This window comes from Scleropages formosus, chromosome 23, assembly GCF_900964775.1.
Source record: "Scleropages formosus chromosome 23, fSclFor1.1, whole genome shotgun sequence".
Lineage (NCBI taxonomy): Eukaryota > Metazoa > Chordata > Actinopteri > Osteoglossiformes > Osteoglossidae > Scleropages > Scleropages formosus.
Genome location: NC_041828.1, coordinates 7,185,077 through 7,200,980, shown reverse-complemented (window position 1 = coordinate 7,200,980; position 15,904 = coordinate 7,185,077). Strand labels below are relative to the sequence as shown.

Sequence of the window (15,904 nt, the reverse complement as noted above, 5' to 3'; positions counted from 1 at the left end):
TTGCTCGCGGGTTTATGCGGCGGATTACGACCGTTCGCCCCGTGCCTTCGCCTGCCCTGATGTCATTCTGCGGGAGGTACGCTGCCCGGCCTGATGCATTATGAAACACGGTCTATTCTGGGCACCTTTTTTTAGCAGTCTGCACAGATCACAGAGCAAGCACCAGAGAGTGGGCCGCGCTATTTCGAAAGTTGAAGCGAAAAATCGAGGAGACTCGCTCTGATAGCACTTCATGTGTGAAACGTCTTGGTGGATATTTTTACCACCACCACCACAGACGACGAACATGAGCGCAGCCGGTTAAGTGCAGCACAAACGAGGGTTTCCGCACATCGCAGGTTTACACGCCAGCTGGCTATTTATTGGAAAGGCTCAAGTTCTCTTCGTAGGGCCGCACATGGAGGGTCTCCAATTTAACCATTTAACAACAATGACGTCACCTGCCCCACCCCTTATTTCATTGCTAACCATTGTGTTTCTGTAGAGCTCCCTGTACTGGTGCCGTTGGTCTTCGGGAACAGGTTACATTGCTGATAGCCATTGTTATTATTATTATTATAGAAATCTATATTTATGTATATAATATTTTTACACCATGCACCATGAAATAACCTATGACGAGCAGTCCAGCAATCTGCAGTGCACCTGACTGCAGCAAGGTGTGTGTTTCAGTGCAGTGTCTCCACAGACCCCCCAGTTTACATTTCATCTCCCTCTTTGTTAATGTCTCTCTGTGCTTCTCTTTTATTCACCGTTTTCTCCCTCTCCCTCTCTCTCTCTCTCTCTCTCTCTCACTCACGCGCTCGCTCGCTGGCACGTTACAGCGGCGCGCGGGGGTCGGGCAGCACGCCGCTCACGGCGGCGAGGCGACACCTATCAGCCGCACCTCACCGCACCGCACCGCCGCGAGCGCGTGCATGCATTCCGGTGCGCGAGCCGAGCGCCGGCTACGCTTTTAGGCGCGGACTCCTGGACTCCTCCCTTTCTCTGTCCTCCTCGCTGAACACATACATACATACATACATACACACACACACCTCGAGCTGAGAGAGGATGTGGAAGCCCGCCGCCGCCGCGACTGTCCACACCTCGCTCCCTGCGCCGGCGAACGCGCGGGTTCGGAATGCCGACGCCCGGAAGTGACCGTCTCGTGGCTGTTTTCAATCACAGGTAAGGAGTCGCGCGACGCCTGTTGCGCACGTAGCCCGTCGCCCCTGCGTGCGCGTGGGGTGCGCGTCTGCGTCTTGAAACCAACGCAGCGTACAATTTTTATTCCAGGAAATAATGCTGTGTTTCTGCATTAATTCGTAGTGGCAAGTAAATAAGAATTAATAATAAATGACAAAGCAACCCCCCACAGCCTCTCTCGCGCATGAAGGCTCTTGGACCACCCCCCGTAAGTAATACTACGTGAAGAATGTAAAATGAGTTATTGCAGCTGACGGAAAGAGCGCGGTCACGGTGTCGATGTGGAAACGAACGCAGCGCGACCCCGGCGTGGCCGCGCCTCGCACCCCTGCGGGCTCCTCGGTAGGTAGGTAGGCACCCGTACCGTACTGCGCGATTCCGCTCACTTTCCGCGCAGCGCGGTAACGGCAGCGGCGCGAGGCGGAGCGGGAACTCCTGCGTGTTCACTTGTGTGCGCGCGGCGGCGCGCCCTGGGGGAGCTCACCTCGGGTCAGGGACGGGTGAGGTGCGCGGATGAGGGGGAGGGTGGGGGTTGTCATTCTGAAGTTTCCGCTGTGAACGAGCACACCCGTGATGGTGAGTGACATCAGGGTGACTTCAGCGCAGAACTGCGACGTTGCTGCACCGCCGGGGACGTTTATATAAGAGCGCCGCGCGCGCACCGCGAGTGACCGGTACTGGTTGCAAGTAAGAGCGCACTTTGTTCTCTTATTATTATATATTTATGACGGTACGTTGCGATTGGCGTTTCGGTCTCAATACGGTATCTATGGAAGTTGACGATAAAGCCCTGGACTGGTGCAGAGGTGATGGCGAAGAGAGCTGATGTTTATGAATGTGTGTGAAACTGCATTGATGTGTAAAACACAGAGTGGAGGCAAGAGATTCGTCACTCTGTCTCATTGCGGACGAGCGTTCGCTGGCACTGCCTGTAGAGAGTGAAGAGCACTGATTTCTGCGCTGATTTCTCTCTCTTCCTTTTCTCTTGGAGCCATATTTGATTATCGCTCATCCTTTCCGATCATCTCGGATGACCTCTGGTCCTCTGATCCTCTCTGATCATCCTCACAGATCATCCGATCATCTTTGGTCCATATGCATTCAGGTGAGAGCAGCTCATGAGGATTGAGATCTCTTTATAATGGCCAACTGTTACATATGAGGTCCCTCTTAGGGGGGGGGTTTATCTCCTGTTGGCAGTTACTCATAATGTCCTTCATTAAATCAAACCAAAAAATGACTTTGTCAGTCTAAAGATCTTGTGTAGAATTCGCTGGACTAAATGAGCAAATTCTCATCAAATTAGAGAAAGGATTGTTTCTGTGTTAGTACAGAGGCACTTTTAACATTTCCGCTGAAATTGGTACTGCATTTCCATGTGTGTGTGCGTGTCTGCGTCTGCTTGTGTACACACAGCAGGAATAGCTGGTAGTGTAATGGTTAGAGTGAATGAACATGAACAACAATATTTGATACAAAATATAGGCCTCCCTCGTATAATGAATAGTGGGTAAGCTGGTAGTGTAGTGGCTGGAACTGCTGCCTTTGCACCAAAGGTTGTGGGTTTGAACCTCACCTCTAGCTGTAGTACCCTTGAGCAAGGTACTTACCTTAAATTGCTGCAGTAAAGTTAACCAGCTGTATAAATGAGTAAATAGTTGTAAATACCTTAAGATTGTAAGTCACTTTGGAGAAAAGCATCAGCTAAATGAATACATGTAAATGTGCGTATATATGTAATCAGCTATGAAAGGTTATTGTTTATGCAGTTCCATTTATTTTTTTATTTTAGTCTGTTTAAATCATACACATTTGTGTGTGTCATGCTCTTCTTTAAATTCCCAGGATATCTCACATGTGCAGTACATTTTAGCGAATGCCACATAACAGGACCAAATGGCGAGGTACGTATTTTTATCCGAACTGAGAAAATCGCGGCTTTTGGAAGGGAAAATATCAACTCGGGAGAATGGACCGCACCCCTCCAGATATATAAACATACCTCTTCCACCACGTGGAAATCATAGAATTATGATTCACGCATGAAAGCAGTTGAATAACTTGAAAAATAATCATTCTTAATGCATTAATTGAATTGGTATTTACCTACACGTAGTAATATCAATAAACACAAATGAGATATGATGTAAAAAGTCCGAACGCTTAACACCCGTTCCTTTCCAGAAGGCTGAAATAGATGCACACCTTGGCTTGGGTGTGACCCGTACCATGAGTTTACAGTCGCAGGTGCTTTACGGCATCTTTCTCGACTTGCTCTGTTTCCACCTCCTACCCAACTGGAACTCGAACCCAAGCCCTTCCCTCCACCCTCAGATGCTGAAATTCAGAGTGTCAGGTGCTCGATGTTCCGGTGTGGGACCAAGAAAGCTGTCGACTTTGATCCGGATACTTGGGATATTACTGCGTTTCGCCAGAACCAGAAGCCTTCTCCACGAGGGAAGCCCTGAATTAATGAAAAAGACAACACAAGTCTATTATTAATTTTAATTGAAATCCATGAATATATTAATAATGCATGCTTTCAGTGCCAGTTGACCTGAATGCATTATAGCAGAAATATTAGTTTATCTGTTATTAGATGCTAGACACAAGATCATTGGAGATAAATATGCAGATTTCTAATAATAGCTTGATGAGAATGTAATTAATTTGTACTTAGCTGATGATAAACCTGGTGAGAAGCAACATTAGATGCACTCCACTAAACTACTTCCAAGTATTCAACCATCTACACAGCAGAGCAAGGTAAACCACACACACACAGGGCAATTTAGAATCAGCAGTTGAGCCAAAACTCATCTTTTGACTATGGGAGGAAACCTATGTAAACGTGGCTAGAACATGCAGACGCAGACGGAGCCGGATGGAAACCCACAGACCAGGAACTGAGAGGCACTAGAGCTACCCGCTGCGCTGCCATGCACTGATGCAGATGCAAAAGCTGCAGAGGAACGGCACTTCAAATAACATTCGGCGCAGAGATGGAAAGTGCAAACATACTGTAAGAACCACATGGTTTAAGTAGTTTGTTCATAATGATGCGGCGGTTGAGAGCTCGGGTCGCCTTGCAAGGCCCGCGTAGTCCTCGGGGTTTCTGAGAGCCCGCGCCTCTTTATTTCGGTCATCATTTCATCCTTCCTTTATCGTCACTCAGTGTAAAACGATGCGACGCACTGTCACGCGCTGCTGTTCCGACGGGAAGCTCGCCGCACTCTTGTACGCAGGGGTCCTGCTGTGCGGCCGTGGCACATGCCGTTTGCCCGTGTCGTCCTTGTAGCAGTGGGCGGGCGGGCGGGCGGGGGTGGTCGACTGAGCCCGGATGCTGGAGACTCTGAAGGTTCGAAGGGACTTGGACCCGGTTGAGAGAACAGTAATTGTCGTCTGTTCTTGTATCTCGAGTCCCCTTTTCTCCGTAAGTATTTGCCAGCCCTTCTGCAAGGCGATTTTACCGCGTTATCCCGTCTTAATGGAACAGCAGCAACGCACAAGTGCGATGGGCTTCGACCTGGAGCGGGAAGTACCGCGTTGGGTGTGCGATCCTCAGACCGCTGCTGTTGTACTTTTGAGCTGTACACCTCCCTTCCCCGGGCGGCGGCAAAGGGGCCGAACTTCGAAATGTACTTTGTGACCAATCTTTAGCATCCAGAGGAGGTTGTTTTCATGGACGTGGGTATGATTTTGCACTATACAGATAGTGCCTATATATACGTACATCGTACATTATTATACATATATACTGTATGTATAACACATATGCTGCACATCTGTGTGTATGAATATATGTATTTGTCTTTAGTAATTCTTCATTACGCTCCCATTTTACTCTTGGCAACACTGGAATAGTCCACATGGAAAATCAGATTCAGCATTAATTTCTACAGCTTTAGCGGCCTATCTGGAATTGCACTGTAGTTTAGTTGAAAGTGGGCATGAGAAGACAATTATCTTGTATCATTCTGCACGGATATACCGAGGGGCACAATATAACTACCCATTACATGCAATGTTGTGATTTGAAGCCTGGTTTGAAAATGTCCTCATTTTGTAGCTTACAAAGTAGGTATGTCACTTTTTACTCTCATTTCTAGATGGTTCCGCCACCGTAATTCAGTCGCGAGTTAATACACTGTAAACAGTGTAAAATCGGCACGTCTGTGTTCCACAATAGTCCCATCGAGGTGCATCGACCCAACAATTGCGGCACGGTGGCACAGCGAGTAATGCTGGTGTCTCTTAGCTTCTCGGGTGCGGGCTCAGACGTGGGTTCGAATGCAAGTCGGGCTTTGTGGCGTTTGCATGTCCTTCCTGCAGTTGTGCGGGTCTCTTCCGCAGTCCAAAGACCAGCGTGGGAGAAGGCAATGGCAACCCAGTTCGAAACCCACACAAATGGTCGTTCGGAATCAACTTCAACTTGGTAACTCCCACCCTCCCCCGGTGAGAAGGACTCAAACTAGTCCTGCGCTCTACAGATCTGTGCTCTTTTTGGCCACGGGAACATTAAAAGTTAATACCGTGTTGCAGAAACCCTCCATGGTTCCTACTAGGGTGTACCGCGGTCACTGAGCTGATGTGACTGACTCGAGCAGATCATCATGCGGCCCATAATTGACTCAGCGCTCCCGCTCTGGGAATGTGTTCAGGGATGCTCGTCCTCCAGTGGCGCAAGTCCTAGGCGTCACGAGCAAGACCCATCTTTGCTCGAAGAGCAATTTGAGCCCACGTGCCTCGTTCCCGTAGGAAGCCGGGCCGTCGGGCTGCAGAGAGGTCGCCTTCCAGGCACGGGCTGCGGCCGAGGAGAGTGCCGCAAGAGCGCCGGGGAGCGTTTCGAGGTTTTATCTGAGGAGTTTTGACTTGCGGGGATGAAAAATTGATGAATTCAGGTTAGGGAAATGAATGTCAGCCTCGCCTCATGTACCGCAGGAAGGGCAGTGGATGCGATTTCGCCGACATCTTGGTGTCACCCGGTGGGTTCCGCCGGAGGGTGGAAAAAGGTAATTGGAGGAGAAGCGGTGCGGGGAGCGCCGCCGTTGTGAGCGCGCACGAAGGTGGGTTGACTTGTCGAGGTGGAATCTCTGCCGGAACAGGATGCGGCGCGATTGACTTCTAAAATGATCCACGGAAATGCCATGCGTTATTTCTGAATCAATGAAATATTAATACGCTGTGCAGAAATAATCATACTTGGGAGCATCAGTTATATGTTTTGATTTTTTTTTCTTTTTTTTCTCTCTGAGAGGAAGACTACCAGTATAATACTTTGGTGTTTTTTTTTTTTTTTTTTTTAAATACGTGCAAAGCAGGTTGGGCCTGTGCTGCCGAGCAGCGAAATGGTGATGAAATTGTCTTTTGATGCTCTGAACGGCGTCTGCCAGGTAGCCGCCGCGTTGCGGTTTGTGATGCTTTCCCGGCAGGATGTCGGTTGATTTTGAAAGCGAACGTTCTCGGGAAAACGGCGTTGGAAAGAAGTGCCCCCCCCCGACCGCAAAATCCCAAGGAAATGCAGACGGACACTTTGAGAAAACCGTTTTTACATCCTTTTGCGAGTTTTGCTCGTGATCAGTTGGAGTTTTTCCTTACCTTTATTTATCAGATAACACCATTTTTGACTATATGCCAATTTTGTGCTGAAACTAAGCACATTTTACTGTCCGATAGGCCAGCCAGTATGTGCTAAAAGCTGCGAAATAAAGTCAGACCAGCTAATAATGATGCTTTTTTTATTATTAAGTTAATGAAGGGAGAAAGGAAAAACCAGATGTAATTAATTGCAGTCTCCCCCCACCCCCCCCACCTTATCTGTTGTGACTGGTCTTATCTTAAAGCTGCACAGGCAAAACCAAAAGGATGTTTCAAGTTAACTCAGTCAAACAGAAAGAGAGTCTACACTCAATATGCTCTTTATGAATCTGGCAATCTTGTCTTAATCAGCCTGTTGCTTTGCTGTTCCTTAGTGGCTGAACGCGAGAAGGACTGGTTGTGTGTGTGTGTGTGTGTGTGTGTGTGTGTGTGTGTGTGTGTGCACGCGCGCGTGTACACTGTGAAGTACGTGGCTCCTGTCCATTTTTATTGCGGTATTTCTAATATGCTGCCCATGCATGTTTAATATGAGCCAGTCACAGCGAATGCATATTTTACAGCCGATGTATTAAAGTACGTTTCTGTGTTTCCCCGCGGGCACCGAATAATGCTCACCCTGCTGTGTTTCAGGCTAAACCGCTGTGCACTCACAATGAGACCATCTGGACCGACCGTTCCTCTGGCCGGAAAGGGGAGGTGGTGAGGGGCCGGACACGGGCGCGAGCGAGCGGTGGTCTGCTGGCTCGGCTCCGGGCCCCAGTGCGGGATTATGCTGACGGCTGGTCAGTATGACTCTGCTGGACCTGTGGCTGTCTCGCTCCCTCCCCATGTGGCTGCTCCTCCAGAGCCTAGTCCTCATGGCGCTGTGCTTCCCCCCCGCCAGCATGTGCCCCAAGGGCTGCACCTGCGTGCGCGCCGACGGCCTCAACGTCACGTGCAGCCGGGCTCACCTGAAGGAGATCCCGCCTGAGCTGCCGGCAGACACGGCCCTGCTGTGGCTCGACCACAACCAGATCGCCTCGGTGCCGGCCCGCGCCTTCCAGGGGCTGCGGCAGCTGCGGGAGCTCAACCTCTCCCACAATGCGCTGGAGACGCTGGGCGAGAGTGCCCTCTGGGGCGTGGAGGGCACCTTGCAGACGCTGGACATCTCGCACAACCAGATCAGCCGCGTGCACAAGGACGTCTTCGCCCTGCTGAAGGCCCGCGTCCACGTGGGCCACAACCCGTGGCACTGCGACTGCGCGCTGCAGCAGGCCCTGCGCGGCATGGCCTACAACCACGAGGCGGCCGGCTGGGTGTTCTGCAAGACCTCCGAGCTGCCCGACTTGGAGGGGCGGCCCTTCCTCGCCGTGGACGCCGACCTCTGCAACCTGGCCAAGCGCACCACCGACTACGCCATGCTGGTCACCATGTTTGGCTGGTTCGCCATGGTCATCTCCTACGTGGTCTACTATGTCCGGCAAAACCAGGAGGACGCTCGACGCCACCTGGAGTACCTCAAGTCCCTCCCCAGCAAGCCAAAAAAGCCGGACGACGGGGAGGACGTCAGCACTGTGGTATGACTTCGCGGGGGGCCCGTGCGGCCTCCGGCCGAACGTGAGCCGCGACGTCGCGGAAACTCTCCCGCCCACCCCGTGGGATCGGACTCTGGAACGAGGAAGAAAGGAATTGGATTCAACTTGTTCTGGGATGAAAGATCAAAGTTCTTGTCTTTTCCGAGTTGGTTCTTCCCATAGTAGGTGTGTGTTATTAAATATCGAATAGAAATACGTTAATAGTTCGTGATTCCAAGGAGTGCTGCTCTGGCAATATTTTGCTGAACCAGATCCTGTCGTCGGTCACTGTCATAGGCTTAATAGGAAAGAATTTACTCAAGTTTAATCTAAAGACTGATGCTTAAATTTTTTGAGTGTAAATTGTACAGTAGTGAACATCTCCTTCCTTTCTACTATAGACTTGAATTTCTACTGCTTAAAGTACTCGTAAGCGAGACGGACGAATCCCACAGGATGTCCCGGGTTTCAGGAAGCCACCGCGGTGCGATTTTTTTTTTTTTTTTAAAATCCCCCCCCCCCCCGGCGACGTCCGAGATTCCGCAGTTTATTATGGACTTATCTTTGATGCTGGCAATTCAGTTGAGACCGCCGCAAACCGGAGAAGCATTTTGAGGATAGAAAACTCAGGTTTACGCCTTCAAACACATTCTCGCCACCATGTCGCATCGTTTTTGACCCGAAAAGGTCGCTTGAAATCTACTGCACCTTTGTAAATATTTAGTTGCGAGGAGGACCGTGAGGCACGTTGTTTTGCGAGAGCACGTTTCCGCTTGTGGCTTGACGTTATGTAGCCTTTGGTGTCTCCGAGGTTTCCGCTAGGTCCGCTTCGGACGTTTCGTTTTCGCGTTCGATCGACCGGGCCTTTCCGTTGAACTTCCACCCGAATTTCGAGAGGCGTCACGTGCCGTAGTTGTAGGTGCTTTAACTACTTCGCATCCCAAAGGAGGCCAAAGAGCCTTCCAGACCTCGGCTCTACGTCCTGCTCTGAAGCTCCTTCGGTAGCTAGTAATTTCACGAGCGATTTCGCCGCATCGCCCAAAAAGGAGGAGGATGAGTGGAAAGTCGGACGTAACACGGTACCATGTAAATTCAACGAAGACTACGGTTTCGATAGCGTGTTAGCCTAACGAAAAAGCTTATCGAGCGTAAATATGGAAAGTCGTCGCGTGGGACGGTTGGAAAAAAAAGTTACCCTTTAAAACGTTGTATTTGAATGTAACGGTCCAGCCTGTTGCCTTGTCTTGCAGAAACAGCTTCATGTATTCATAAAGGGATCAAGCAGTTTTTTTTCAATGCATGAACCGCAAATGAAGCACAATGTAGCCAAGTACTCTGGAGAATTTTAAGTGCCTAAAATGCTTGTCCGTCACATACGTTTTTTTTTTTTTTTTTTTTTGGTAATCGACCAGAAATCATGCCACAGCTCTCCCGAAATTTAATTGGGCCTTATTTTCTGCATTTAATTTGTTTATATCCCCCCCTGCAAATGTTCTATATACAGAACGCTTTTATGTTCATTACCATGGTACCGAGCTTATTTTCTTAACCGTAATTAAAGAAAAGATTAATGGAAATGAGCACATGATTTATCTCTTTGTTAGATAATAACAGTGCGAGGAAGTGAGGCCTTAGCGCCCGTCAGGCTTCTAATTGGCAAATGGAAGCCAAGCTCTAACATGCATTATGCTAATTTACCCAAATTGATGGAGGATGTGGCTAAAAACAGTGTTTTTTCTTTTGCTTCCCCCCCCCCCCCATTCATTCATTCATTGTTTTTATTTTTAGGAGGTTTTTCCAAGGAAGCGTCTGTCCTGTGGCCCCCAACATGGTTTTGTGTTGAAGACCTAGCACTGACTAGTACAGACTGTACATTAAATGAACACTGTAGGCATGTTATCAAACTGAAGAAATAAAGAGATGAACCCTCAAAATGTACTGTGTAATCTGCTTACCGGTGCTCTTCGTTGTACGCAAGTCCTTTAGTGCAAACTCTTGACCCGATCGAGGTGCTCACCCTAAATCGATACAGTAAATGAGTAAATGTGTGCAATCAGGGTAAAGTTGATTAATATTACAAGACCCCTTGGACAAAGGTGTCGGGTAAATAAAGGTGAATGGTATTATCCGTCACGTGTAAATTAGCTTGTCCAAGAGCGGTAAGTTGGGTTTTCGTACAGGCGTTGCTCCTCTGTTGCGTAATACTCAGGTAGGCTGGCTGGCTGGCTGGCAGGGCACTGCTCTGCGGTCCTATGGTAAGACGCTGAATGCCAGCGGATGTTTCAGACGGTGTTGCGCTGGTCCAACCCAGGTGTACGTCCGTTACGAATAAAAAAAGAAGAAGAAGAAGCTTTACTCATTCTTCAGAATCCCCCATGTGTTGGGCAAGGTTTACAGCGAACGTGCCGTTGGCTTTGGGAGACTCGATGTTGTTGGGTGGGGCGCGGGCATCTGTTGTTTTACCACTTTGGGAAAGTATAGAAATGAATAAGGCATCATCTGAACACCAGAATATGATGACACTGGATTTTTAGTGAACGCAGCAACATTCGGAGTGAGGGAAGAGGGTTCTCCTTAATAGCTAGCTGAAAGCTCCATCTCCGTCATATGTGAGTGATCCTCTCCGTGCGAGAGGAATGACTCTCCCTCCCTCTCCAGCACCCCCACATCTGTTAAACCGCTTGGCCCCATCTGTGTTTTAATCCAGGGTGCCCCTTATGAATTTTCAGCTAAATTATGAAGCGTTGACTAGCTTAGGTCTCGGACCGGATCTATTTTAAGCCTGCTCAGGTGGCGCAAGTCACGCTTAATGGACACGGCGTGCCTCGGAAGGAGCTTATTTTAGTGCAGTGGAGAAGGGGTGAACAAAAATGAAAACAAAAAAAGGTTTTAAAATATATATATGCAAGCCTGCTTTTAAACTGCAAGATTCATGACAACCGAAACGCGCATCTGTTCTGCCTCTGACGCGCGGAAGAACAAAGTGGGGATAAAAACACTCTGTGCCGTTACTGGGGTTTAATTATTGAACATAAGTGAGAACATTGTCATTGGGCTGTGATTCTAATTCTGAAATCATATTTGAGAAATGTACAGGAAACTGGTGTTAGGACCCAGAAATAAAGAGCAGTGACAACACCGGCTTTGCATGCAAATGTCCTTAAAGGTACAGTTAAACTGACTTACTGCGGTATGTATATATAATATATGGTATACACGCACACAGAGTTGATTTCTGTATATTTTTCATGTTTTCTCCAGCAGCCTGTTTCCTTGTGCCCTGTGCTTCCAGGGATTGGTTCTGGACCACCGAGGTCCTGACCTGTATCGGCAGTTTCTAAGAATGAACGAATGAATGGATCATTGTTTTTAAAGCTCTTTTAATTGGGACTTTCATTAATTAACTTTTCTCGTAGAATTCATAACATATAAGTATGTGTGTGTGTTTTTTTTTTTTTTTTTTTTTTTTTTTTTTTGCGCCCCTAATATGCTTCTTGAAGACTTTAAAGACCAGAACCAGTTATAGTTCTTGTGAAGGATGTCAAAGTTGCCCTTTTTTATTAAATCTGGGCAGAGCAAAGCCAGTTGTTTTCAGCTGATACTCTCTGCAATATGTTTGCCTGCAGAGAAAACGTGAAAGTTCATTATTTCCTGGCTTTTCAGGGCCTGCTCCGAGCTTGCTGAGTACATTAAATTGTTCACATTTTGGAAGAACTGATCACTGCTTTCGGGGGGCCGGTGGTGTGGTGGTTGGAACGACTGCTTTCGGCTCTGGAGGTTGCGGGTTCGAACCTCACCTCTGGCTGTAGTGCCCTTGAGCAAGGTCCTTGCCCCGCAATTACACCGGTACCTTCGCTTGGCTGTGTGCCTGGGTAACCAGTTGTGGCCCTGCCATGAACTGGTGTCCTGTCCAGGGTGTGCGCCCAGTGTCTGTGGGATAGGCTCCAGCTTGCCGCGACCCTGCTCGGGATAAGCGGTTGTTGAAATTGGTTCACCAGTTCATATCTCCTGTTCTCTTTGTCCAACAATTTTGCTGGTACAAGATAAATCCACTTAATTATTTTCACTTACTTTCATTCTGGAGTAGAAGGAGAAGCATATGTCACACTTTTATTATTAAACATGTAAATCAAGTAAAGGCGTAAAATATGACACCCTTACGTGCGCCAGCACCGTGTTCAACTTCAACAGCAACAAAAGCGTTCCCTCTGAGGAAACTCATCACGCCAACTGGTCCCGTGCAAAATTTTTCGCCCGCGAAGGCCGTGATTTCCTTCTGCGAGCAACTTCGCTCCGAAACACGAACATCCGCCTCCCGCGCGACACGACTCGAATTCCTCAGCCCCCCTCGAAGCAGCGCGATTCCGCTCAAGACGTTTCTCCTCTTATTGTCCGCATTCCAGTATCCTCTGGGGACGCCAAAGACCCCCACCCCCATCCTCCTCACTCCTCATCTGAAAGCTAGACCGCAATCTTTTCCCACATTACTGCCTTCCGTTTGATTTATCGGCCTGTTGCTTCGGCTCGTTATTAAATTGAGTTTGAATTAAGTAAAGAGGTTAAAACGGGGTAAAGAACTTCTCTGAATCATGACAACGCATCAGAGATGGGATCCAATTTAAAGCAGCCAGTGCCATCATAGAAAAGAAGACATATAATTTGATGATTAAATCATTAATCTAATAAGCGCGAGCCCGTCTGGGAAAACGTCTCTTTCCGACCAAAAAGAGGAACGTCTCCCGAAAGACGAACCACTAGAACGATGTTCTGTGCTCCGCAAGCAACGAGCAATAAAACGCGAGTCGGAAACAAGCTTAATTTGGTTTGTCGCACCACGTTACCTCTGTGAAGGTCGGCTACGCAGCGCTTGGGATGTCCACGGGAAACATCTCGTCGCATTCAGGTTCTACGCGCATATATTGTCCGTAATTGTGAGGCCGAACATTGATTATGTTCCAGAGAGGAGCTCAAAGAGCCTTTAACCCTGCCACCCTCCCTCAACAGCAGTCATATATCGGACGCTGGCCAGCTGAGCCATTTACCAAGTTTAAAGCGCTCCACCGCAGAGATGATCCGCCCTGGTCAATATCGTTGTGCTTTTTCACTTCTATCCTCAAAAACCCGACGTCAAACATGTATCTTTCCGATATGTTTCCAGCGTCTTTGAGACGTCTCTTTATCGTACTTTACAGGTTGTGTCTTGCAGCACGCGTAGCTGCGAGGCTCCCTGGTTTGAGGAGAACGTGTCTGCGATCAGCAGGCCAAAACGAAGACTGTACTCAACACATTTTAATATGTGTAGGCTTCTATCTTCATTTCTTGCCATAGCACAGCAGAGCGCTTTTTTTTTCCCCGATACGATGATTTTTTTCCAAGTACAATGTTCCGCTGTTGCTGAAATGATTGCAAGGGGGGTCTTGTCCTACACTCATGTTCAGCACTTTGAGCTGGAGATGCGCTGTAGGTATTCCGCTTTAAGAAGATGCCGTGTCAGCGGAAGACCACAGTCACCCGATCTTCAACACTCGAGCTTTGCATTGTCTGAAACCGCTTGTCCTGAGCGGGGTTGCAGTAAACCGGAGTCTAACCCGGCAACACAGGGCATGAGGGGGGAGGGGATGCACCAGGGAGGAGGGGATACACCTGGGACAGGATGCTAGTCCATCACAAGGCACCCCAAGCAGGGCTTGAACCCCAGACCCACCAGAGAGCAGGCGCAGGCTAAACCTGCTGTGCCACTGCACCCTCTGTTGTCTTACCAGATTTTCTTTATTTTGTTGTCCTGAGAAGCAGTTGGTAGCGTAGTGATTAGCGTTACTGCCTTTAGATCTGAAGGTTGCGGGTTTGATCCCCACCTCTGGCTGTAGTACCCTTGAGGAAAGTAGTTATCCTAAGTTGCTCCAGTATAATTGCCCATCTGTATAAATGAGCAAATCACTGTAAGTTGCTTTGGAGAAAAGTGTCAGGTAAGATGGGCAATTTTTGGAAAGCATTTCTACAGTGGGAGTTTCCTGCAAGTTACACGTTGTATGGAATAGGGGGAAAAATGCAGGAACTTCGACAAGGATCTGTTGCCGCTCGTACCAGACCAATAGAGTTTTAGTTTTAGTAGCAGGTCTCTCTTTCCTACCTGCTCTTTGGACATGGACTTCAGGTCACTGTTGAGCTCCTTACTTAATCACGCCATGGTTATTCCATTAGCCAGGGTTCCTTTGGTCATTTCCATTTGGATCCATCACAGAAAACTGAGATGGATGAGAGGTCGGCCTATTTCACTTAGGCCTAATAACGTTACTTCATAATTGCGGTCTATCGACTACGAAAATGACCTCCGAAGAAAATACCCGAAACGAGCGCTTCTGGAATGACTGGTGTTCTTACCCAGTATGTGTGTTCACAGGATATGTGAAGTTATAGAAAAACAAAAGCACGCTTTATGAATTTCGTTTTGTTCCACATCAGTTTCTATTTTCATTCTCCATTTCCAAAGAAAATGAAACATTTGGCAGTTACTGTGCACTTTCCTTTTGCATAGGAAGGGTTGATAGAGAAATTCTGCGCTGCATATTATTGGCACTTATTAAAAGGCGGGGTTGGGGGTGGTCTGGAGCCTGTCCCAGAAGCACAGGGCTCTAGGTTAGGCAGGGTGCACACTGGAGGGGGTGTCAGTTATTCATTCGCTTTGTCACTGTGCTTTCTTCCTATGTCGCATCCTAAGCATCATTTAGCCTGTTTATGTGTCCGAATTACTCCTGGAAAGGTTATGACCAAGTGCTCTTCTGAATTATGTAACCACAGGATGCCGCAGGGGACTGCAAACCACTGTGTTCCATTCTTGATCCCATAGCTGTGCCAGCATGGCCACGTGAGAACCAGCGAGAACCAGCGACTCAACCCACGTGTGGAACGTGGCTTCGGTACGCTGGCCAAAAAAAGAAGGGCCCAGCGGTCTCCTGGGGTTCCTGTTTGCTCTGCCCAGGGAGGGCTGCCCACATGTAGCATCATGCACAGCATCATAAACTACAGAACTGGACTGGACCTACAGAGGGGTCTTGTTTTATACACGGTGGTTGTTACAAGCCCTGCAATGGAATGGCGTCCTGCCCAAAGTGGACGCTGTGCTTGCAGGATAGGCTCTGGACCACCATGGCATTTCTTTGGTTAATGAAAACAAAGTAAAGTTTTTAATAAATATCACCCCTGACTATCTTCCCTTCATGGTATCTATTTACTGTACCTGACTTTCAAAACTGTAACGTCACCAACAGTGTGAGACAGCAGCGTCCGGGTGGTGCGAGAGGACGTGGGTTCGAACCCCCGCTCGACGTGTGTGGAGTTTGCATTTTCCCTATCTGCGTGGGTTTCTTCTGAGTGCTCTGGTTTCCTCCCACACTCTGAAGACATGCTGCTCAGGTTCGCCCATGGCGTGCGAGTGACGGAGAGACTGTGTTCCACCGATGCATGGATGAGTAGCCTCTTGTAAGTAGTGTATCTAGCAGCGTAAGTCACCACGGTGAATAAGGTGCGTGGTCTAGTAACGACACATAGTATCCATTGTAAGTCGC

At 48.4% G+C, this 15,904-nt stretch overlaps 1 protein-coding gene across 3 annotated transcripts; it reads left to right on the top strand.

Annotated features, from left to right (window-relative positions):
• The first annotated feature begins 842 nt into the window (after positions 1-842).
• Positions 843-10,261, top strand: lrrc3b (leucine rich repeat containing 3B). 3 transcript variants are annotated; one of them, XM_029248088.1, is made up of 4 exons: positions 843-1,396; positions 7,417-7,568; positions 7,670-8,525; positions 10,128-10,261. In XM_029248088.1, the coding sequence occupies exons 1-3, from the start codon at positions 1,373-1,375 to the stop codon at positions 8,346-8,348; spliced, it is 855 nt and encodes a 284-aa protein (XP_029103921.1). In that variant the 5' UTR covers positions 843-1,372; the 3' UTR covers positions 8,349-8,525; positions 10,128-10,261. The 3 variants fall into 3 exon arrangements, with proteins under 3 accessions (XP_029103921.1, XP_029103922.1, XP_029103920.1); XM_029248087.1 differs by lacking the exon at positions 843-1,396 and adding an exon at positions 2,072-2,293; XM_029248089.1 differs by having other exon boundaries at positions 843-1,170; positions 7,417-8,525.
• Positions 10,262-15,904: the final 5,643 nt, after the last annotated feature.